We start from the raw sequence: 25,668 nt of genomic DNA on the forward strand, positions 1-25,668 counted from the left end.
AGGCATTGACTTGGCCTCCAAATTCCCCAGATCTCAATCCAGTCGAGCATCTGTGGGATGAGCTGAACAAACAAGTCTGATCCATGGAGGCCCCACCTCACAACTTAGAGGACTTAAAGGATCTGCTGCTAGCATTTTGGTGCCAGATACCACAGCACACATTCAGGGGTCTGGTGAAGTCAATGCCTTGACGGGTCAGGGCTGTTTTGGCAGCAAAAAGAGGGACCAACAATAAAAGGAATTATGTTATGCCTCATCCGTATGTATATATATTTAAACTTATAATAGTATCTCAATGACACTATAATAACACTGGTTTGAATATGTGAGAAGTGCAGAAATCCTGAAGGTACAGTAACATAAACACCTGTTCAACAAAGCTTGACAGGTTCAAGATTCAAGAGTCGAATATATTGGCAATTATACTTTTTTACTGATATATTGCATTCATTTGCTGTAAATCATGTTGTGACTTCAGACGTTTCAAGAGTAATCGAGAGGGGAAATAAGTATTTTATTATATTATATAATACATATTACATATATTAGTGTAATATAATATAAAAATATTATTTATTAAATACATTTCAGTTTGTATTTTAATTTAGAGTTTAATCTATTAGTAATAATGTATTAATATGTGTAATAATAGTTGTTATCTTGAGGTTGTCAGGTTTCCGCTGCAGGATCTCTGGATCCTGGGATACCTGTGCAGAGTCCTCCTCCGTCTCCAGGGCAACAGCACAACAGCGGTCAGTGATTGGCTGTTGGGCAGAGGCGTGTCATGTTTGAGGCCCATCAGAGCTGCGGTGGATTTGGGTTAATCAGGGTTATTTTCAGCAGCTCGTGCGGTTTCTGCACTTCCACTGCGTCCTGTGGGGATGGAAAACTTCCTGAAACAGCAGGAAAACTCCTCCTGCTCGTCTTTCTCCTCACGTTTCCTCCTCGCCGTCCTCACACACACACACACACACACACACACACACACACACACACACACACACACACACACACACACACACACACACACACACACACACACACACACACACACACACACACACACACACACACACACACACACACACACAGACACACACACTGGATGGTGATGGAAATGCTCCGGCTGCTGCATGTGTTTATTCACTGCATCAAACACCACAGAAACTGACCAGCGAAGATCATTTACAGCTCAGGAAACAGACTAATGTAAAGTGTGTGTGTGTGTGTGTGTGTGTGTGTGTGTGTGTGTACACATGTTTTTTCTTGCCTGGTGGGGACTTTAACCTGACTCACAGACTGTGGAGACCTAAATTAAGGTCCAGTGGGTACAACAGCTTATAAATCATACAGAATGAGTTCTTTAGGAAATGTAAAAATGCAGAATGTTTCCTGTGATGGGTAGGTTTAGGGGCAGTGTGTGTGTGTGTGTGTGTCTGTGTGTGTGTGTGTGTGTGATGGGTAGGTTTAGGGGCAGTGTGTGTGTGTGTGTGTGTGTGTGTGTGTGTGTGTGTGTGTGTGTGATGGGTAGGTTTAGGGGCAGTGTGTGTGTGTGTCTGTGTGTCTGTGTGTGTGTGTGATGGGTAGGTTTAGGGGCAGTGTGTGTGTGTGTGTGATGAGTAGGTTTAGGGGCAGTGTGTGTGTGTGTGTGTGTGATGGGTAGGTTTAGAGGCAGTGTGTGTGTGTGTGATGGGTAGGTTTAGAGGCAGTGTGTGTGTGTATGTGATGAGTAGGTTTAGGGGCAGTGTGTGTGTGTGTGTGATGGGTAGGTTTAGGGGCAGTGTGTGTGTGTGTGTGTCTGTGTGTGTGTGTGTGTGTGTGATGGGTAGGTTTAGGGGCAGTGTGTGTGTGTGTGTGTGTGTGTGTGTGTGTGTGTGTGTGTGTCTGTGTGTGTGTGATGGGTAGGTTTAGGGGCAGTGTGTGTGTGTGTGTCTGTGTGTGTGTGTGTGTGTGTGTGTGTGTGTGTGTGTGTGTGTGTGTGTGTGTGTGATGGGTAGGTTTAGGGGCAGTGTGTGTGTGTGTGTGATGAGTAGGTTTAGGGGCAGTGTGTGTGTGTGTGTGTGTGATGGGTAGGTTTAGAGGCAGTGTGTGTGTGTGTGATGGGTAGGTTTAGAGACAGTGTGTGTGTGTATGTGATGAGTAGGTTTAGGGGCAGTGTGTGTGTGTGTGTGATGGGTAGGTTTAGAGGCAGTGTGTGTGTGTGTGTGTGATGGGTATGTTTAGAGGCAGGGGCAGTGTAGGGGGATAGAAAATATGCTTGTAAGGTATAAAAACCATTACGCCTATGGAGAGTCCCCACATTTCATTAAAAAAAAACGTGTGTGTGTGTGTGTGTGTGTACCTCTCTGCTCATGGCCAGTGCGAGCTGCAGCTGTAGTTCTTCTTCTCCGCTGGTCTGCGGTCGAGTCTGTTCCAGATCAGACGCTCTGGGGGACGAAGATGAGGCTGACAGACACACAGATGGGTGAGGATGAGCGAGGTTTCTCTGACACTGTCATACTGCATCACTTCAGTTATCGTGTGTGTGTGTGTGTGTGTGTGTGTGTATGTGTGAGTGAGTGAATGTGTGTTGCTGTCAATAGCCAGTAAACACCACATCAGCCCATGAGTGAAGTTTCTCTCACAGTTAAAGGAGGAGGGCGATCCTCTGGAGTGTGTGAACTCCTCCCCGTAGAGCGCGGCCATGCTGGGCTGGCTGCTGCGCCGGCTGGGATACGCAGGAGGAGCCGCCCCGCCGGCCGCCATCCTCTCTCTGGTCTTCAGCGCCTGCGCCCGCTCCAGCCGCAGCCGCTCCTCGTCCCGCAGCAGCGCCACCAGCTGCTTGGCCTTCTCCCGCACGTTCACGCCCTGGTCCCGCCCGTCCCGGTCCACGTACTGGAAGTCCCGGAGCGTCTGGATGGTGAAGGCGTTCTCCCGGCACTGCAGGGCCACCCGCTCCGAACCCGTCTTTGCCAGATAGTCCAGCAGAGTCAGAGCCTGGACCACACACACAACATGACTTATTACACTAGAAATCAGACTTAAAGTAATAACTTTAAATCATTTATTAGACTAGAAATAAATTAGAATTTTTTTTAATAGAGCAAAAATCACTGAAATGACTAATTAGACTAGAAATAAAGAAGAACCCATACTTTTTAAATTGGAATAGAAATACATTTAAATCATTAATTAGGCTAGAAATTATACAGTGTCAATTAGAAATACCTTTGAACAATAAATTAGACTAGAAATAAAGTAGAATTCACTTTGTAAATTTGACTAAAAATTACTTGAAAATGTACCAGTGATATTTCAGTTATATCATATTTTAAATTAGCTTATATTTGTATATTTTAACTAAGTTAATCTTTGATCGTTTTGTGACTTTGTATTTGTTTGTTTTTTAAATATTGCTATTTATGTTTTCGTTTTTATTTATTTTTATTTAATAATTTATGTACTTCAACTTTAACTTATTTCAGTTTATTGCCAAGACATCATTTTCATAATTTCAACTTTATTTTAATTAACGTCAGAAATGTTTTAATAGTTGTTAGTTAGCGATAATAACCCTGAAATGAAAAAGAGAAACTTCTCTTTCTGAACTGGCATGAAATGAGAGAATAAACTAGAAATGAACTCTAGATCGTCCTCCTGTATTCTGGTTCTGGGCTGGCTGAGGTCTAGTGTGACTGTGAGGCCCCTCGGGACCCCTGGAGGCCCCTCGGGGACGGTTTCGGGCACCTTGTAGACGTGTCTCCAGTTCTTGCCGTGGTCGTTGAGGCGCTTCCACACCATGGCCATGACCTCGCTGAAGGCCACCACACTGAAGGTCAGCTCGGCGATCTCCGACATCAGCGAGCTGGACGGGCCCCAGGGGTCGTTAGAGGTCGCCTCTCGCACCTTGATCTCCGCATCCGAGTAATTGTGCACGATGTTCTTCACCTGCCGTCGGAGGGCCGAGGTCGTCATGGCGACGGTGTGTGTGTGTGTGTGTGTGTGTGGGCGGATCTCTGGCCTCCCGCTGTGAGACGAGGCACAAACTCACGCTAAAGAGAGCCAAAGCTGAGAGAGAGAGAGAGAGAGAGAGAGAGAGAGAGAGAGAGAGGAAACACACAACATGTACAATCACACACATAATAAAAACACTTCAACAACTATAATTAAATCCTGCCGCACAGACTCAGAATAGTTTTATTTTCTGTAAAGGGATAGAATAATGTAGTTACCAAGGCAACAAACATAAGTAGATATTTTTGTCTTTTATATTTCATTTAAAATGTAATTAGGCTGTGTGTATTTTGTACAAATTAGCATGTTTATAGTGTATTGGTTTAGAATATTCTTAACATATTAATATATTGGTATCATGTGCAGATGAAACATGATGATAATGTATCCAGAACACCCTAGAAACTACTTCTGTGTAACGTAATAATCAACTGAGATAATAATCAACACTCAAATAACACAACGTATGTAAACTCCACATGAGGCAGTTTTTGCATTACCTTCTAAATCTCATTATAAAATAGTTTTTACTCCAGTTCGCTGTTGAAATGTAATCATTTATACAGAGTGTCTGTCATTTATTTAAACACACTTATTTAAATAATCCAGGCATCAGTAACAGGTTCAGTAGAATATAATGAATATATAGGCTAATATAATGAATATATAGGATAATATAATGAATATATAGGCTAATATAGTGAATATATAGGCTAATATAGTGAATATATAGGCTAATATAGTGAATATATAGGCTAATATAGTGAATATATAGACTAATATAGTGAATATATAGGCTAATATAGTGAATATATAGGCTAATATAGTGAATATATAGGCTAATATAATGAATATATAGGCTAATATAGTGAATGTATAGGCTAATATAGTGAATATATAGGCTAATGTAGTGAATATATAGGCTAATATAGTGAATGTATAGGCTAATATAGTGAATGTATAGGCTAATATAGTGAATGTATAGGCTAATGTAGTGAATGTATAGGGTAATATAGTGAATATATAGGCTAATATAGTGAATATATAGGCTAATATAGTGAATATATAGGGTAATATAGTGAATATATAGGCTAATATAGTGAATATATAGACTAATATAGTGAATTTATAGGCTAATATAATGAATATATAGGCTAATATAGTGAATATATAGGCTAATATAGTGAATATATAGGCTAATATAGTGAATATATAGGCTAATATAATGAATATATAGGCTAATATAGTGAATATAGGCTAATATAATGAATATATAGGCTAATATAGTGAATATATAGGGTAATATAATGAATATATAGGCTAATATAGTGAATATATAGGCTAATATAGTGAATATATAGGCTAATATAGTGAATATATAGGCTAATATAGTGAATATATAGGCTAATATAGTGAATATATAGGCTAATATAATGAATATATAGGCTAATATAGTGAATATAGGCTAATATAATGAATATATAGGCTAATATAGTGAATATATAGGGTAATATAGTGAATATATAGGCTAATATAGTGAATATATAGGCTAATATAGTGAATATATAGGCTAATATAATGAATATATAGGCTAATATAGTGAATATATAGACTAATATAGTGAATATATAGGCTAATATAGTGAATATATAGGCTAATATAGTGAATATATAGGCTAATATAATGAATATATAGGCTAATATAGTGAATGTATAGGCTAATATAGTGAATATATAGGCTAATGTAGTGAATATATAGGCTAATATAGTGAATGTATAGGCTAATATAGTGAATGTATAGGCTAATATAGTGAATGTATAGGCTAATGTAGTGAATGTATAGGGTAATATAGTGAATATATAGGCTAATATAGTGAATATATAGGCTAATATAGTGAATATATAGGGTAATATAGTGAATATATAGGCTAATATAGTGAATATATAGACTAATATAGTGAATTTATAGGCTAATATAATGAATATATAGGCTAATATAGTGAATATATAGGCTAATATAGTGAATATATAGGCTAATATAGTGAATATATAGGCTAATATAGTGAATATATAGGGTAATATAGTGAATATATAGGGTAATATAGGGAATATATAGGCTAATATAGTGAATATATAGGGTAATATAGTGAATTTATAGGCTAATATAGTGAATATATAGGCTAATATAGTGAATATATAGGCTAATATAGTGAATATATAGGGTAATATAGTGAATATATAGGCTAATATAGTGAATATATAGGCTAATATAGTGAATTTATAGGCTAATATAATGAATATATAGGCTAATATAATGAATATATAGGCTAATATAATGAATATATAGGCTAATATAATGAATATATAGGCTAATATAGTGAATTTATAGGCTAATATAATGAATATATAGGCTAATATAGTGAATATTTAGGCTAATATAGTGAATATATAGGCTAATATAGTGAATATATAGGCTAATATAATGAATATATAGGCTAATATAGTGAATATATAGGCTAATATAGTGAATATATAGGCTAATATAATGAATATATAGGCTAATATAATGAATATATAGGCTAATATAGTGAATATATAGGCTAATATAGTGAATATATAGGCTAATATAATGAATATATAGGCTAATATAGTGAATATATAGGCTGATATAATGAATATATAGGCTGATATAGTGAATATATAGGCTAATATAGTGAATATATAGGGTAATATAGTGAATTTATAGGCTAATATAGTGAATATATAGGCTAATATAATGAATATATAGGCTAATATAGTGAATATATAGGCTAATATAATGAATATATAGGCTAATATAGTGAATATATAGGCTAATATAGTGAATATATAGGCTAATATAGTGAATATTTAGGCTAATATAGTGAATATATAGGCTAATATAGTGAATATATAGGCTAATATAGTGAATATATAGGCTAATATAGTGAATATATAGGCTAATATAGTGAATATATAGGCTAATATAATGAATATATAGGCTAATATAGTGAATATATAGGCTAATATAGTGAATATATAGGCTAATATAATGAATATATAGGCTAATATAGTGAATTTATAGGCTAATATAGTGAATATATAGGCTAAAATAGTGAATATATAGGCTAATATAGTGAATATATAGGCTAATATAGTGAATATATAGGCTAATATAATGAATATATAGGCTAATATAATGAATATATAGGCTAATATAGTGAATATAGGCTAATATAGTGAATATATAGGCTAATATAATGAATATATAGGCTAATATAGTGAATATAGGCTAATATAGTGAATATATAGGCTAATATATGTCAAATATTATTGGTGAATAAATTATACACAATGAAATGCATTTTAAAAAGGTTTACAGTAAATCTTTCTATTTACAAAGGAAATATTCTTTCAAAATGTTTAATTTGAGTCCATTGTCATTCTCCTGGGTCATTTCCTACCCCTGGTGGACCGCCGTTGATCATGTGGAGTGGGTTAACAAGCGTCTGAACTCATAAGTGAGCGCAGTGGAGCTGATTAAAAATGCCCCGCTCCTCTTCATGCGTCGCGACACCAGAGCGATTACCATTTTCAGCATCATCAATAATTCAGCTCGGCTCTCCAGTTAGCACTTATCTTAAAAAACCCGTCAGACCGGCCAATCAGTCGAGCCGAGCGTCCAGTTGGCCTTCAGACTGTTCTTCATCTGCTTCCCTGCGCTCGAGACAACCAGGCGAAGGGTTAAATTGCCAGATCACACACACCCCCGTGAGCAAAGCATCTGAACTGCTGTCCAAGAGCATCTGCTAATGAATAAATGTGTCTGACTCACGCATGAGTCACGAATGCCACCAAAGAGCCGACTCACGCTGTTTTTTACCCATCAGCCCACGGGCCGATGACAGAGGCCTTCGTTCAGAGTGAAGGGTTAACTGCACTTACTCTGGAGGAGGCGTGAGCTTAGAGTTAATCACACTGGCAGAATATCTCAACATCTCAGAGGCCTTCATTCACAAAGCCATCAAATAAACGGGATTATGATGAAATGACTGAACGTTTGATGGAAATCTTAACATTTTAAGATTAATAGATTTAAATTAAATTGACAGAAAAAGCACATTTTAGCTGAAATAATGTTAGTATGATAAAATATAATGAATAATAGAGGCCCTTTGAAATCATCGATTTCCATTGCATTATATAATAAAATATTTTTTATAGCATTAAATGACATCAGGCAATGTCCTGCAGAGTTTGTTTGATAATTATTAATGACACTGACACATGAAAACATCATAACAGAACTACATCTGTGGTTATATTGTTTTGAAATGCACCGGTGTAGTGATGGATGTGGACATAAGGGGAAGGAGAAGTTAAGCGTTGCACCATAATGTATGTCAGTACGTAAGAAAGAGATGTTTGTTAACGTTTAAGGATTTCATTTAGTCAAAAAAGTGCCGTAAAACTTCACTATGATCCTTATTCCTTTCCTCTGGTCCTGCTTTGGTTTCGGTGAGTTTAAGATTCATATGTGTGACTTTTAAACTTCTCTCATTTTCACTGGTCTTGTATTCCTAAATATGCAAATCTGGCTAATGATGTATGTTTATGTCTCTTGCTCCACATAACAGCTCTAATGATATTTGTGTTTTCAGCTGTTGTTGTTGGAGCTCCAGAGACAGTTATAGGACACAGAGGAGAGAGAGTTGACATCAAATGCCCATATGACTCTGGATATGAAGCAAATACAAAGTATTTTTGTAAAGACGAGTGTCCAGTGTTAAATAAAAACATCATGGTTAGATCAGGATTTCCAGCTAAAGACGAGAGATTCTCTCTGACTGACGACACGACGGCCAGAGTTTTCACCGTCACCATCACTGATCTGAGAACAGAGGATAAAGGCCGATACTGGTGTGCTGTGAAGAGGACTTTATTAACTACCGATGTCTATTCAGAGATTTATTTGCAGGTTAAACTGGGTAAGTGATAATGCCACTTCTTCTACTAATAGAGGGTATGGGTGTGACGTCGCCGTCGGCTGGAGTCGCTGCGGTTACACACACTGAGCTGCAGAAAGACCGAGCGGCAGCATTGGTTTGCAGATTTTACAACACATCTAAACAAGGAAAGGGCTTTGAGGTTGACTGTACAAACTGACCTGACAAGAACTCTGAGGAAATATTTTTACAGACAGCCGAAAGCTCATTTGTAAGTCGCTTTGGATAAAATAAATAAATGATTAAATGTAAATGTAAACTAAAGAAAAGAGAAGCAAATGGATCACAGAAACAGCTGGACATCAGGCGGCAAAATGTGGATTTGCAGTTATCATTTTGTGTTAAAGGGGCACTATGTAGTATTTTAGCAGGAAAATATCTAAAAACCACCAGGCCAGTGTTATACAGGTGCTGCTCATATAATCAGAATATCATCAAAAAAGTTGATTTATTTCACTAATTTCATTCAAAAAGTGAAACTTGTATATTATATTCATTCATTACACACATCTCTAATAATTTTGATGAATATAACTGACAACTAAGGAAAATCCCAAATTCAGTATCTGTAAATTAGAATATTACTAGAGACCAATTATTATTGTTATGAGAGCTCAGGTTGCTCTGATAGTGGCCTTCAGCTCTTCTGCATTGTTAGGTCTGGCTTATCGCATCTTCTTCTTCACAATACCCCATAGATTTTCTATGTGGTTAAGTTCAGGTGAGTTTGCTGGCCAATTAAGAACAGGGATACCATGGTCCTTAAACCAGGTACTGGTTGCTTTGGCACTGTGTGCAGGTGCCAAGTCCTGCTGGGAAGTGAAATCAGTATCTCCATAAAGTTGGTCAGCAGCAGGAAGCATAAAGTGCTCTAAAACTTCCTGGTATACGGTTGCATTGACCTTTGACCTCAGAAAACACAGTGGACCAACATCAGCAGATGAAATGGCACCCCAAACCATCACTGACTGCGGAAACTTTACACTGGACCTCAAGCAATGTGGATTGTGTGCCTCTCCTCTCTTCCTCCAGACTTTGGGATCCTGATTTCCAAAGGAAATGCTAAATTTACTTTCATCAGAGAACATAACTTTGGACCACTCAGCAGCCCTTTTTGTCTTTAGCCCAGATGAGACACTTCTGACACTGTCTGTTGTTCAAGAGTGGCTTGACTCAAGGAATGCGAAGCTGAAACCCATGTCTTGCATACGTCTGTGCGTAGTGGTTCTTGAAGCACTGACTCCAGCTGCAGTCCACTCTTTGTGAATCTCCTCCATATTTTTGAATGGGTTTTGTTTCACAATCCTCTCCAGGGTGCGGTTATCCCTATTGGTTGTACACTTTTTTCTACCACATATTTTCCTTCCTTTCGCCTCTCTATTAATGTGCTTGGACACAGAGCTCTGTGAACAGCCAGCCTCTTTTTTAATGACCTTTTGTGTCTTGCCCTCCTTGTGCAAGATGTCAATGGTCGTCTTTTGGAGAACTGTCCAGTCGCAGTCTTCCCCATGATTGTGTAGCCTACAGAACTAGACTGAGCAACTTTTTAAAGGCCTTTGCAGTTGTTTTGAGTTAATTAGCTGATTGGAGTGTGGCACCAGGTGTTTTCAATATTGAAGCTTTTTCACAATATTCTAATTTTCTGAGATACTGAATTTGGGATTTTACTTAGTTGTCAGTTATAATAATCAAAATTTATTTGAAATATATCAGTTTGTGTGTAATGAATGGATATAATATATGTTTCACTTTTGATGATATTCTAATTAAATGACTAGCACCTGTATATTTTATACAGTTGAGTTCTTACAATATCCCAAATGTTTCCAACTAAGTACATTTTGAGAAAATTGCTATTAAACCAAGGAACCGGGACGACTGAGGGAGTCGCCTGTCAATCGTGTTATACTTGCGTTAGCCTCAGTTTCCGGGTTTATTTGGCTGAAGCGCTTAACTCTTAGCAGTGTGAACAACTGTCACAGCAGCTGCTGAGCGAACACAACGTAACTTCATAACATCATTTTAAACACACTTAAATGAATCTAATATGATGACAGAGCTGCGTTACCTCATACTCATAACTGGAAATGGAAAAGCGGAAATAGCATCTGTGTCCCGTCATAATAAAAGTCCCGCTGCTCACGAGCCGTGTGTTGCGTAACAAAGGCCCCAGCGGCCTTGCTCAGCTCCTCAACACTCGGCCCTGCTCCACACTACAATAACGGTAATAATCACACCCATGAACATGATTTCTGCCCGAGTCCTAGCCCGATTCTTTCCCACCAGCTGTGAGGTGAAGACCACCCCTGCGTTCCAATTCGCTTACTATCCATCCTAAATAGTATTCGAAAATAGAATTAGTAAGTCCTAAATCGTAGTATGTTGAAAAGAGTATTCCAAAGATTCCCGGATGGTTTACTATTTCCGGTCCGAATTCGAAGTATGGATCAATGGGCACTCTTACGGCTGATATTGCCCACAACCCATTGCAAGTTGGACGAGGATTCGATTAGAACTACAAAAGCGGATAAAAAGCATTAAAAAACTACAAACATGACGCAGCACACATCCCACTATTCTGTGTTCAAACCTGACGTCATCAAACTACACCTTTGTTTTGAATAGGCGCCCTCTAGTGGACGTAAAAAGTTACATAGTGCAGCTTTAATATGTTAAATTGAGTAAAATCATACCCTAAATATTGTATTGTTATATACTGTATTGACTAGTGATAATCATTTGTTTTACTCGTTTAGCTCTTTTCTCATCATGTTCAGCTGAGGGGGTGTGATCCGGTGGGAAATTGATGTCAATGCATACCCTCTATTGAACTTCAGTGGTCTAAATGCATGTTTCTATCTATTTTGACTTGAACTGAATGTAGTCATGTATTAGTGTAATGACTGAAATCTAGTCACCCCTTGAAAAGATGACAATGTTTTAATGACCAGCACATGTGTTTCATCAGCTCCACTGCCTGAAACCCCTTTTCCCCAAACGACTTCAGCTAACAGAGGTGAACTCCTCTCTCACACACTCGCTGATAGTTCTCTCATGTAAACATATGTCATTTAATTCTGTGAATCAGATGCATAGTTCATTTAGTCTGTTCTTTGTTCTCAGGTTCACTTGGTTTAATCATCGCAGGAGTTTTGTTTTTGCTCCTGATCGGTGCTGTGACTCTTATTGTGGTCATACGAAAGAAAAAGCAAGCCTGTGGTAATATTTTTGAATGATATATGAATAAATGAAATGTACATTACACCAGAGAATTCAGAAAGCAACCCTCTACACACACCTAAGCAATAGAATCGCCATGGGCTAGTGTATTTTTTTGTTTACGCCAGACTGATATACTGTTTGATTCCACCAAATGTTATACATGTATTTATTATATACATCAATCAATCAAGCATTATATTATGATAATCAAAGCACTATTTGCTGATAGAACTTTAGTAATTAGGACTAGGGGTGTCCATGTTTAACCGATTGACCGATTAACCGTTAAAAATTGCCTAACCGAGTGAAACAAGTGGCGTCAATGACGTGCTTTGAATTTAGTTGTAATATATGTTTGCACCACTAGAGACCGCCAGAGCGCTCCCAGACATTTGTAATATCCACAAGAAGAAGTCATGACCAGCTTTCTAACATGAAGCGGTCAAAGAAAAGTACAGCGTGGGAGCACTTTAAAATTGAGAGTGACGGAGCAAAATGCATTGGACAAAGTATTGCAATGCAGTGCTTACCGCATTTTTCAGGCTATAAGTCGCTCCGGAGTATGAGTCGCATCAGTCAAAAACTGCGTCATGAAGAGGAAAATAACATAAGCGGCACCGGACTATAAGGCGCATTAGGGCAGAAGCAGAGTGGGAGCCGCGCGCGCTGTGCATAACGGATCAGAAGAAAGAAAGTTTGAAGTGAGAAACTTGTGAGGGACTAGAGAAAAGCAGACGTTACTTTAACTGTAATGAAGAAAACAAACAAAGCTAATCGCGGACTGAAAGCAAGATGGCCAGAGCTGAAGGAACGAGTCCACAGATGCTTGAACTCTCTGCCGGGAGAGGCTCAGCCGCGCGAGTCAAACGCTGTCTGTGTGAATCATTCTCGGTTGCATATTTTACTAATGCTCTAATCGTGCAGGCGCCCTCGTGGCCACTCGCATTGCTCGTGAACTGGAGCGCATCTCATCCTAATTTAACGAAACTCAGCGTACGCCTCGCAGACATGAAATATATTTTAAGAAAGCTCGAAATGTCTTTTAACAATTTAAAACGAAAAGAAATAGGCTACTCTCTGATTATGTAATCCATGATGTGGATTTCTCTCTATAGGCGCGTTCACTACGGAGATGGCGGTCGTCAAAATAATAAACTAAAAATAACCCTGACTCACACTATGGTTAACCGAGTATTAACCGCTAAGGGCCTCGGTTAACGGTGCAGCCCTAATTAGGACTTAAACTTGGTAACCCTGTATGAATGCATATCTGTCAATTTATCCTCTTACACTCCAAGGAACCAGACAAGGGCGTCATCAAAAATATTCTTTACATTTGAAATGTCTGTGGAGGAGCTCTGACCTCATATGTGGTCACATTTGAAAGCTTAGAATGTCAACTTTCTTGTTTTACACAAAGTAACTTATTTACAGTCAATTTCTCTGGGAACATTTCCACCTGGATTTGGCCTAGCCAAATCAAAAAGCTTCCCATAGCCACATACAGTGGTCTCTAAATACACAGTTTTGGCGTCATTTTTAGTCGGAGTCTTGCTGTCCAAACCAAACAAGGGGGTAAGCAAAATAATCTTGTTTTCTGTTTGAATTAAGATTCTTTTTCTTACCCCATTGGAAAATTATTTTGCTTATTTTAAGCAAAAGCTCACTTAATTGTTAGTTATTTTCCCCTAAAACAAGATAAAAAAAAACTTCTGCTTGTCTAGTAAATGCTTCTTAATGTAAGATTTTTTTTAAATATTTGGACTTAAAACAGGACAAAAATACTAAGACATTTTTTTTTTTTTTTGCAGTGTAGTTTTAGTCAGATTCTTAGTGAATGTCTGTATTGAAGCTAACGTGAAGGACTGAGTTTTGAAACTGATGTATCGTTCATCTCACACAGGTCTGGCCTCCTCCTTCACTGCAGGGTCTCATCCCACAGTAAGAAAAGGAGAAGAGGTGAGTCGGGATCATCGTCCTTGAGCATTTACATCATTATAAACTGTAGTTCTTCTCATGAAAATGTCAAGGTTACTCTCTTGCTCAAGTGTGATGAAGTAATCATTTCCTTCTTCTAACGTGCAGAATGAATATGATAAAGGGAACCGAACTGTCCTGCCAAACTCACACACGGCTCAAAGTGCCACAAGTTCAGCAGCAAACAAGCTTCACAAACCTGCCAACACAGAAGCAGGCGGCGCAGACCTCGACTACATTAATGTTTCTGCTGCCATGACAAACAGACTGACTCCAGATCACATCTACACCAAACTGAACGACAGTAGAGAGAGTCACATTTATCACTGTCTCACAGCGGCTCCAGGAAAGGCGATCCATCGCAGCATTGACCAGCCCACGCAAAACAAAACACCAAACCTTTAGTTTTCCTCAGACTTCTGTTGCGTACACTTTTGAAATGGTACAGAAGTCTTACAGTTAAATTAAATTTCGCTGCATCATGGGCGTTGTAGTCTTCACCCCTACAGCCGGTGGAAAAGAACCCAATGGGACGAAATCCTGTTCATGGATGAGCTAAAGTATTACCGATGTATTAGCATCACTGTATATGAAGCAGGGCGAATGAGAGACGAACTCTTGCTCTTCTTCCGCTTGTGCTGTTTTATCATATCACCAGACTGATCTCATGAAATGGCGTATGTATGACACGCCAATTTGGCGTGCTATAAAGACGCATAATCGCTTTTTAGCGTGTTTATCAACCTTTTCATTCTAACGTTATCCCCATACACTGCCCCTACCCCTAAATCTACCCATCACACACACACTGCCCCTACCCCTAAATCTACCCATCACACACACACTGCCCCTACCCCTAAATCTACCCATCACACACACACTGCCCCTACCCCTAAATCTACCCATCACACACACACACACTGCCCCTACCCCTAAATCTACCCATCACACACACACTGCCCCTACCCCTAAATCTACCCATCACACACACACTGCCCCTACCCCTAAATCTACCCATCACACACACACACACTGCCCCTACCCCTAAATCTACCCATCACACACACACTGCCCCTACCCCTAAATCTACCCATCACACACACACTGCCCCTAAACCTACCAATCACAAGAAACATTCTGCATTTTTACATTTTCAAAATAACATAATTTAGTATGTTTATAAATCCATTTACCTTGTGGACACACACACACACACACACACACACACACACACACACACACACACACACATTGCAGGCACAATTTATTCAGAAAGTACAAATACTCCAAGTTTTCCGAGGCCCCAAAAGAAGAAAATCCCCAAAAGCGATCAGAACGTCGAGTCCATCTGCCAAAGATTTATAATACATTTCAAATATTGCCGCCGGAAGAAACGTCAGGTCAGCTTAGACAGCATTGGCTGTCGTGTTTCTCGTGACCAATTGCGTCATTACGTCAGCTTTGATTGTAAAATGCCATTGGCTGTCGTGAGTCTCGTGACCAATCACGTCACTCATCATTGTCGTCTCGTGTATCATTTGAATCAGAAATATGAACGAGTGTGTGTGTGTTCTGTTCACAAAGGGGCGCGATCATCATTTCAACGACTAAAACATTAAGATCAACTCTGTTCTTCACATGAAGATATCGTCTGACTTCAGAAGACCAGGAATGCAACATGAGTTAATACTTTTATACTGTTTTTTGGTCCGTTTTTGCAATAAATACATGTGACTGTACATTTATTGGCCTGTTACGTGTTTTATATTGTTGAGAGTGTGTAGGTTTAGGGTAGGAGTGGAGTTAGTTGCTCTAAAATATAAAATTAGGCTATAAATATTAATTCTGTCAGATCAGGTTGGCGGAATCACACGTCAAGATGATGGTTCGTTTTGTTGTAGACAGACACGCGGATAGCTCAAAATGCGTATAAATAACACACGACTTGCTTTTAGAAAGTGGTGTGTATGTTTACACAAAGTCACGATGTCATGTTGCATATCACACACATCTGAGTGTGTTAAAGTGATGTTATAATGCGAGATCATATTAGGCATGGTAAAACATGGTAAATCTCACGGTAAATCAAGAACAATGATTAGTTCCTGCCCATGAATGATCCAAACGGTTGCTCACCTGACTAATAAAAAACATCAGATATTAAACGCGGACATCTCCCGCATTGTTGGAAACATTTGGGATAATGCAAGTACACAAGTCAACCAAAATATACAACATTTTCTAGTGGTTTTGGCATATTTTAAGTGTTTTTTTTGCTGTAAATTATAAGACTACTTATAAAAACGGCACATTTAACAGTATTTTACTGTAAAATTACATGAACCTCATATATTGCTGTTAAAAAACAGCCAAATTATGACAGTAACAAACTATTTTCCATTAAAACAGTAATATACTGTAGAAAACAATGCATCCTGGGTAATATTTAGCATTTTTGAGAAAATAGCCTGTGAGTTAACAGAGCTCAGAGTCGACTGTGTCTCAAATCACGCCCTCATTCACTATTCCCTACAAATCCCGTGTTTCCCCAAGTCTTTTCCAGTATAATTGGGCTCATTTCTGACAGTGTGTCGTCCGCTGACCTGCCCTTCACACAGCTGCGCTCTTGACTTTGGATTTCTGTGTGCGCGGCAAAACCTAATCCTGTCCCGTCCTTCTTCCCTAAACGCGCCCGTCATTTATCCACAAGTCTTCCTAGATCTGTTACACGCGTAAAAATCTTGCAAAAACTGCTAGTCCAGGAGTCGCTAACATCAGCACTTTCTCAGAGCTGGACCAAAACTAGATGAGGATGGGCTCAGGTGTGAAGAAATACAACACACCTTCAGTAGTTCATCCAGAACCGCATGCTTTTCACATGTGAATTGGGCACTTATTCCTTAAATTATTGAAATAACTTGAGGCATATGAGCTCCTAACAGGGAATGTTTTAAAAAGATTATGTCACAGCATTTAAATATGACAAACTAAATCCAAATTTGCTTTCAAAATGAACGCTGCTTGTGATGATTTGAAAAGGGCACAGTCAAGACATAAACACAGCAGGTCCAGAAACACACACACACACACACACACCATCCCTGGAGTAGCGTGAGTGAGTCAGTGATGTGAGCATCAGAGCACAGATGAGTGTGATCTCAAGCGGAGACATCTGCTCGCAACACGACACACTTTCATCAAGCGCATCCCCACCGAGACATGTCAATGGCCTTTTATGCTTTCCTTATTGAATTATTCCACGCCATGTTCCTGCGGTGGTCCCAGATTCAGCTCACACTCGCATTAGCGGGCCAACGGCAGTCGTACAGAAGCACCTTCACGGGTTAAACATGTTCTCCTGTGATCTCACAGGACGTTTTCAAGCTTCAAAGATGCCACAGAACTATTATATACTCTGGTCTTTGTATAACCTACTTAGAGTTCCGTGATGTCATAGAGCACGTCCTAGAAACTCATGGCGGAACCTTAAGCTACTATGATGTCATAGAACTTTTAAGTCCTTATGAAGTCACAGTAGAACCTTTTAACGTTACTATGATGTCATAGAACCCATCTTAGAAACTCATGGCAGAAGAAGTTACTATGATGTCAAACTTTTTTAGTTCTGCAATGTTATGGAGCATTTTAAGTGTAAAGCCCTATGCGGACGGTTATTGTTTCTCTTGAGGACGTCCATAGAATCAGACACCTCAGAGATAAACTCGTGCATTCGGCTGGTGATTTATTCACGGTTGAGAAGCGAGGTTTGTGATCCTGGGCACCTGAGAACACACTTCTCACATGGTCATTGTCTCCTGTGAATAAAATGTCAGCTTGGAATAATACGAATAAATTAATATTTAACTTAATAATAGGAAAATATTTATTATTTAATTATTTAAGTCTCCTGTCTAAAACAAAAGGAAGATAGGATGTCATTTTAAAAATGTGGAAATGAGCCGGAATAAGTTAATACAGCCTCTTATTCTCAGCCTCTTTTATTATTTGAGCGGTAATAAAATAATATTCTTGTAAACTTGTGTACTTTCCAGCATTTCAGTAATAAAAGTGTAGGCTAGATCTTTCAAATGCATCCAAATGACAGCGAAGGGCAACGATAACGGGTCAAAAAGGACATAAAGAGTGAATTTTGAAGTGATGTATTCTTGAAAACTCAGAGATGTGGATTCAGATGGCTATTAAAATCTCCACACGACCTTGGTGTTTGTCTAAAAACAGAAGGTAATTCGTCCGGGGGTGTTTATATGAGTGGTGGGAGAAAAACACTGACATTCTGGATTCGGACGGCAATAAAATCCCAGACTAGACCCTGTGATGAAAATACCTTACGACCCCACGAGAAACAATTACCATCAAATAGGGCTCAGTATAACATTCTTTTAACCAACAGTTATGACGTTCTTGAAGTCTTTAAGCATTTTTTGTACAGTTCCCAAAAGTTGTTTTCAATGCACTGTGGACAATCGATAGATGAAGCCATGTGTGTGTATATTCAACAACATCATGTACTATTGGACCATTAACCAATCCTAGGATACTATACTGCCAAAAGCTTTAGGACGCCTTCACATGCACATGAACTTTATCTGTAGGGATAAATCTGGATTCGGCCCACCCTCTCTAACAGCTTCAGCTCTTCTGGGAAGGCTTTCCTCAAGGTTTAGGAGTGTGTTTATGGGGATTTTTGCCCATTCTTCTAGAAGCTCATTTGTGAGGTCAGGCACTGATGTTGGACGAGAAGGCCTGGCTCTCAGTCTCCGCTCTAATTCATCCCAAAGCTGTTCTATCGGGTTGAGCTCAGGACTCTGTGCAGGCCAGTCAAGTTCCTCCACACCAAACTCGCTCATCCATGTCTTTATGGACCGACGCTTTGAGCACTGGAGCGCAGTCATGCTGGGACAGGAAGGGGCCGTCCACAAACGGATCCCACAAAGTGGGGAGCATGAAATTGTCCAAAATGTCTTGGTATGCTGAAGCATTAAGAGTTCCCTTCACTGGAACTATAAGGGGCCAAGCCCAACCCATGAAAAACAACCCACATATGCATCACTTCACTTCAGAATTAACCCCCAAAGCCATGTGGAACGGTTATATGATGGAAAGATGCACTATTATTGACTTCAAATCAGAAACACAATATAAAGTTTGGATTAGCCAGATTGTATTCATCTGAAAGAATGTCATACACACATGTGATGTCTTGAGAGAGAGTAAAATCAGGGGATAATTTTCATTTTTGAGTGAACTATTCCTTTAAGACTAATCTGTGTAAGTCCTTGAGCATTTCTCATATGATGTAATTTAACCCTTTGAACATTGCCATTGCAAAGTTCTTATAAAGTAGCTGTAGAAACATTTTCAAGTTTCTGTGAAGCCTTCATGATCATGTTCTGATGCTTTAAAGAAGAAAGATACAGTGGGAATACAGTGACCTATAATGCATTGAAGATTTCTAAACCTCCACACACACACACACACACTCACCAGCATCATCAGAGCAGACTAAAGACGCTCCAGTAGGCCTTGAGCACCACAGAAGCACTTCTGACAGCGATCACACACACAGCACACCCACAAACAGTCACACATGCACGGTGACACTTCACACACCGACACACACGCGCATCATCCGCAGGGTTAACGGAGGAGAAATGAACCCGCTTACCTGCAGCATCTCACCGAGCCGCCGCTATCCGCCACACCGGCAGAGAGACGGACAGACGGATGAATGGACGGGGACACCGACACACGGGAAGAAAGAGACACGGGTAGAGCTGTCCGTGCTGCTGTCGAGGACAACCGCGTGGATGCTGCAGAGTCTCCGGTAATGATGTGGGTGAGATGATCCATCTACACGCGCTCACGCATGCGGTGTGGAGGCACTAGCCGAGCCATCATCATCATCATCACGAGAGAGAGAGAGAGAGAGAGAGAGAGAGAGAGAGAGAGAGAGAGAGAGAGAGAGAGAGAGAGAGAGAGAGAGAGAGAGAGAGAGAGAAAGAGAGAGAGAGAGAGAGAGAGAGACTGCGCACTCAGCGTTTAACCGCATCACTGCCGGAGTCCCTCACGAACCAATATGTCGCGATGATTACCGATAGTATTTTTATTGTATTGATTAGTTGTATTGGAATGTTTAGCATCTTTTGGGGTACTAGAAAATTGCAATATACATAAAATGTATTATTAAACGTTTACTTAATATTACAGATAAGCAGGGTTTAAAACTATTATAAATGTAGTATAGTTAATAATAAGCTACAAAATAAAAATTCATGACTAAGTTTGGGGAAAATAGCGAGACTGAATAATGTTTTACTTTTTAATATGATCTAATTTTCTGGAGAAAATAATAAAACTGACAAAAGGGAATTACAACTTTGTTTTAAATAACATTTTGTTTTTGTGATGTCTTTTAAAAGCGTACGTAATATTTAAAGTTTTAGAAGTTGAAGCGATTAGGCGATATCTTGTAGACCACAGCTTCGGTCAGTTGGACCAACCTTTAAAAGCTGAACCATTTCTTAAGTTTTTAAAGGGATAGTTTGCCTAAAAATAAAAGTTCAGTGATTAATTGAATGGAGCTGGTTTGTCACTTTGTTGGCCAACCTGCGGTTGGCATTGCACTGATTCCTTTGAGAAAAACCCAATAGGATTTCCCCATAGGCTTTTGAATTATCGCCAAAAACAAGCTCTGTGATCAACAAAAGTTTATGATACATACACATTCTGTCCATCAAGATAATCACAGATGAACACAACTTTGATGTATTTTGAAGCCTAAATGCAGTAAAAAGCTAAAGGTAGGCTATAAACACAACGTCAACATCACAAAGTTTCCGACAACTCTCTGTTTTATCTAAAAACATGTTTCCCAGGACGTTTGAGTTGGACTAGTTTATAAGAGCCCAATTATAATGAGGAGAGTTTACCTATTCGGCGTGATGACGTTTAATCTCCTCGACCGCCTCTGTAGTCCTAAGACACGGTTAGCATTTTTCAAGACATGGAAAGCTTCAGAAAATTACGAGTGTGGTAATACTGATGTATTTAATGTGGTAGAATAAAACGTGACAGTGAAAACCTTTTCCCATCACATATCAGATCGGAAAGGCATTTATTTTCAATAAGAATTGAGAAAATATTAGAAAAGTGGAAATAAAGCGTCTAACGTGTTTAATAAGTGTTTCTCAGTTAGGAGTAGGTAAACAGACCTGTGCTGTATTAGAGACCATAAAAGTGAGTGTGTTTGGGGGAGCAAAACTCCCTCTCGCCTATATAGGGCAACCAAAGAGCTAGAGCCGGCCCTGATTAACCCAACTGCTGGGTTGTCACTAAACTAACCAAAAAATGTCAGAGAAAATAAAACACCAACATAGTGACTCAATATGTGTAACCCAGTAGTAAAAATATGGACAGTGTCCGTGACGTCACCTGTGGGTTTCTGAAGAGTATTTTGAACCGTATAAGAGCCAGCCGTCGCCATCTTGGCAGCGAATAACTCCAGTAGTGATGTCTGGTTCGCGAACGAATCGTTCTTTTTAACCGGATCTTTATAGTGAACTGGTCGAACCAGTTCACCAAATCGAACTGAATCGTTCTAAACGGTTCGCGTCTCAAATCAGGGCTGATCCCACAAGTTACTGTAGTTATTAACTTTCTGCCATCAGTGACAGTCTCTCAAACTAGAAACAAAACGAATATCTTGAAGTAGATGCTGTAACTCCAATCGTTAGCTGAAGTGAGACATGTTTTGCTGAGAGATCTGATGAACTCACGAGCAGCTGATACTGAGCATGCGCGTGTAACCGAACGTACCGGTTCTCGGATCCTCGGATCAGCAGTACAGAATCAAAAACCGTTTCTGTCGGACCCGTTCGATACTGAGAACCGATGAGCCGATGAGCTGCGCATGCGTGTTATTTGTTCAGAGGAACGAAATGCAGGTTAAGTGTATGAAACTAATCACGTTTGAAAACATCATAACAAAGCTGTCACTGTATTATTTTAAAGTTTTGGAAACAATGGATTGTAAAACGGTCAAATTAAACATTTATTTGTTTTATCAATAATGCATGATATTTTCAGGAACAGCTTTTATCTTATTTAATTTCTAAGTCGATACAGATTTTTAAAATAGATAGGTTCAAAACAGTAGGTTTGATATAGACTATTCAGCTTGCAGCAGTTCGCAGCTCAGCACCCTGTGCTCAGCACACACACACACACACACACACTGATACAGCGGTTCTCGAGTCAGATCGACCGGTTGCAACGGATCACCGGTACAGAATCGAGAACCGTTTCTATCTGACGCGTTCGATCTTTCGGACATGTTCGATTCTGAGAACCGGTGAGCGGAGATACTGAGCATGCGTGATAGCGTCGTCACCGAACTGTTTCTCTCGGACTGGGACAGCTGATGCTGATAATACATGAGCCCGGGTGAACACTGAGGATTTGTGTAAGTAGGCCTATTATGTCAATGTATGTTTATTTAATCCGTGTTAAACATCAGTGTTTGCACGACAGTGACAGTCTCTCAAACTAAAAATAAAACTAATATCTTGGAGTAGATGTTGTAACAATCGATTCAGTTCGATTTGGTGAACTGTATTTAGTGCTGTTGCAAAACATAAATGAAAAAATGTTTCCAAGATGATGATGATGTCAATTATAATTAATACTATACTAAGTTTTGATTACAAATACTTTATATGGATGTGTTTGAATGTATTTTCATCCGCCGGGATGATAGAAATGACGTCATTACGTAAAGACGTAAAAGAACCGGTGATCCGTTTTTTTTAACCGGATCATTGAAACGAACTGTCCGAAAGAACCGGTTCGCGGAAAAGAACCGAACTTCCCATCACTAAACTCCAGGATAACAGAAAATGGGCAAAGAGGCGGGGTGTGGGCGGAACTTAGGGTGGTTGAAGCCACGCCCACTTAGCTCAGCCATAGAGGCAATCCACATGTCACTCAAGTGGCCACGCCCTTAATCATGCAGAACTTTACAGCTTTATATAATTAAAACAAATGAGTTTTTTTATATATATATATATATATATATATATATATATATATATATATATATATATATATATATATATATATATATATATATATATATATATATATAAAATAATAATCACCCCCTCATAGTTGTCATGAAGGGCAAAATGAGCTGTATAGACCAAAACGACTTTTCATCCCAGGCTGTAAGTGTGTTTTTCTGCGGTTAAATTGGGCATTTTAACATGAGGGAGCTGCAGATTGACTGATCTAGTGGCCAGTCGATGAACTGCAGTTTAAGGCACGTCAGTGTTGGCTTTAAGAGTATTTTCCGATTGGTTATACTGCATTATAAAGATTTATTTGAGCATATTGTGTTATGTTCTGCATATTTTATATATAAACGGTCTATAACAGGTGAAAGCAACACAATGCATAAGCTCTAATCACTAAAGAAGGAGTTTTCATAATATGTGCAATTCAAAGCTGCTAGTAAAATGTTTATTTTCATCAGAATATAATATGAATATGTTCAGACGGCGTCCAGACAATAACCAGCTAAACCGAAACACAAGCTCTTTAACTTCCTTACAACTTATACAAGTTATGAGTATTTGAAATGTTAGACAGCCATTTCAAGTGTTTAAAAAAGACAGTAAAAGTGCATATACTGGCACACACACACACACACTCCAGATTTGACAAGGCGTGTCCGATGTGTTATTATGATGATGACTGAGAGTCCTGGAGTAAATCACACAGGGAACCCAGCATCCTCTCCATCCGCACATACACCTGAAACACACACAGATATCAGCACCTGGACCACGGTATGAATCAAGAGTGTGTGTGTGTGTGTGTGTGTGTGTGTGTCTCGCCTGTGCGTGCAGCAGCGGTCTGTATCTGTCCTGCAGTGTGTGTTTGTGTTCAGATCTGTCAGTAGTAAAGCTGGAGTCTCTCTCTCCTGCACCCGTCTTCCTCTCTTCTGGCACGGGCTTCTTCACACTCCCACGTTCCTGACCACACACAGTATTAAAGCACATATTTGTAAGTGTGTGAGTGTTTATGTCCCGCTGTGAGTGAGTGTGTGTGAGACAGACAGGTTTATGTGGTGTGAAAGCGTGCACCTGTCCTCCCACTGACAGCATGAGTCAGCGAGAAAGATGCGCCCTAGCGAGACGCCTACATAGACAACACATTCAGGCATCACAGCCGCGCTACAAACACACACCAGCGGAGCGAGACGCCTCACTGCTGAGGGGAACTCTACGGCTCGAACACATTACTGATGTGTCCTTCATCAACGATTCGTTCATTTTCAACGAATCTTTAATATGACTCGGGAACGATGGGTTTTCTCAGAGAGCGAGTCGTTCATTTTGAACGAATCTTTAATATGACTCGAGAACGATCGGTTCTCGGAGAGCGATTCGATAATTTTGAACGAATCTTTAATATGACTCGAGAACGAAGGGTTTTCTCAGAAAGCGATTCGTTCACTTTGTGTTGACATGCACAACATCCCATATGTTCTGACAGGGAACAGATTTGATTAGTTCATCTCTCGAATCTTCGAGTTCGAGTCATTTGTTCATCAAGAGAAGGCTATGCAGTCTGTACCGGAAACAGAAATGATTCGTTCTCTTGAGTCTTCGGTCTGAGTCTCGAGTTCTTTTGTCACGTGATGTGACAGCCGTGTTGAATACAGAAATACTTCATTCACAACCTTCCTCACAAACAAGTGTTTAGTTTTTTTTTTTGTTTAGTTCAGTTTTGTTTTTTTAGCTAGTATGATAATTGATTTCCTGTGAATCCTGGACACATTGGGTTGGTCAGAATGGATAGGCATTATAAAGTTTATTGCCCATATCTTCTGATGATTTCATAATAATAAATATATTACAACATGCAGTCATTAATACGACTGTAATGCTGTATATGCTGCGAGACACTGAACCGGGAAGCGGTCGCGTGATAAAAGAACGAGGTGTGACCATTAACTGACATCAGAGAATGAGAATATATATATTTTTGGGAATTAAAGTCATTAAAGTGGAGGGAAAATGTATTCAAAGAACGAGACTCAGAGTCAGACCAGACCAGTTAGCCCTGACTGCATTAGCTTATAGTTTATTTTTTGATTCCAAAAGTACTAAAAGTGTTGAAAAATGTAATGTGAGACATTTTAATTAGATTCTGCTTAAATTAACCAAATGACTCCTTTAAGATTTGTTCATTTTGCTGAATGAGATTCAAAGATCCGAGTCAGTAAAATGATCTGAACTTCCCACTGCTCAACACACACACACACACACACACACACACACACACACACACACACACACGCTTCGAGGACTCAGTGAGGCGGTGTCTGCTGTCCTCTGCTGGTGATTGGCTCATCACGGCTCACACACACA

At 39.3% G+C, this 25,668-nt stretch overlaps 3 protein-coding genes across 4 annotated transcripts in view; 1 reads left to right on the plus strand and 2 right to left on the minus strand.

The window, feature by feature from the left end:
* Nucleotides 1-20,458, minus strand: part of epn3b (epsin 3b) — a 31,160-nt gene extending 10,702 nt beyond the window's left edge. Inside the window, exons 1-4 of the mRNA XM_067440670.1 lie at nt 19,902-20,458; nt 3,727-4,047; nt 2,625-2,976; nt 2,342-2,445 (exon numbers count right to left, since the gene is read on the minus strand). Coding sequence (XP_067296771.1) covers nt 2,342-2,445; nt 2,625-2,976; nt 3,727-3,954 — 684 coding nt within the window. The 5' untranslated portion in view covers nt 3,955-4,047; nt 19,902-20,458. The remainder of the gene's footprint in view (nt 1-2,341; nt 2,446-2,624; nt 2,977-3,726; nt 4,048-19,901) is intronic.
* LOC137073673 (protein CD300H-like) lies at nt 8,489-16,068 on the plus strand. The gene is made up of 6 exons (XM_067442380.1): nt 8,489-8,528; nt 8,672-8,998; nt 11,985-12,032; nt 12,140-12,235; nt 14,142-14,197; nt 14,324-16,068. Exons 1-6 carry the CDS (start codon nt 8,489-8,491, stop codon nt 14,618-14,620), a joined length of 864 nt encoding a protein of 287 aa, XP_067298481.1. The 3' UTR covers nt 14,621-16,068.
* Nucleotides 20,459-23,749: 3,291 nt separating the features above from the next.
* Nucleotides 23,750-25,668, minus strand: part of mycbpap (mycbp associated protein) — a 35,959-nt gene continuing 34,040 nt past the window's right edge. For both annotated transcript variants that reach the window (XM_067440662.1, XM_067440661.1), the window contains exons 19-20: nt 24,130-24,267; nt 23,750-24,046 (exon numbers count right to left, since the gene is read on the minus strand). In XM_067440662.1, the coding sequence (XP_067296763.1) occupies nt 23,975-24,046; nt 24,130-24,267 (210 nt within the window). In that variant the 3' untranslated portion in view covers nt 23,750-23,974. The remainder of the gene's footprint in view (nt 24,047-24,129; nt 24,268-25,668) is intronic.

The sequence above is a fragment of the Pseudorasbora parva genome, chromosome 4 (genome assembly GCF_024679245.1).
Source record: "Pseudorasbora parva isolate DD20220531a chromosome 4, ASM2467924v1, whole genome shotgun sequence".
Lineage (NCBI taxonomy): Eukaryota > Metazoa > Chordata > Actinopteri > Cypriniformes > Gobionidae > Pseudorasbora > Pseudorasbora parva.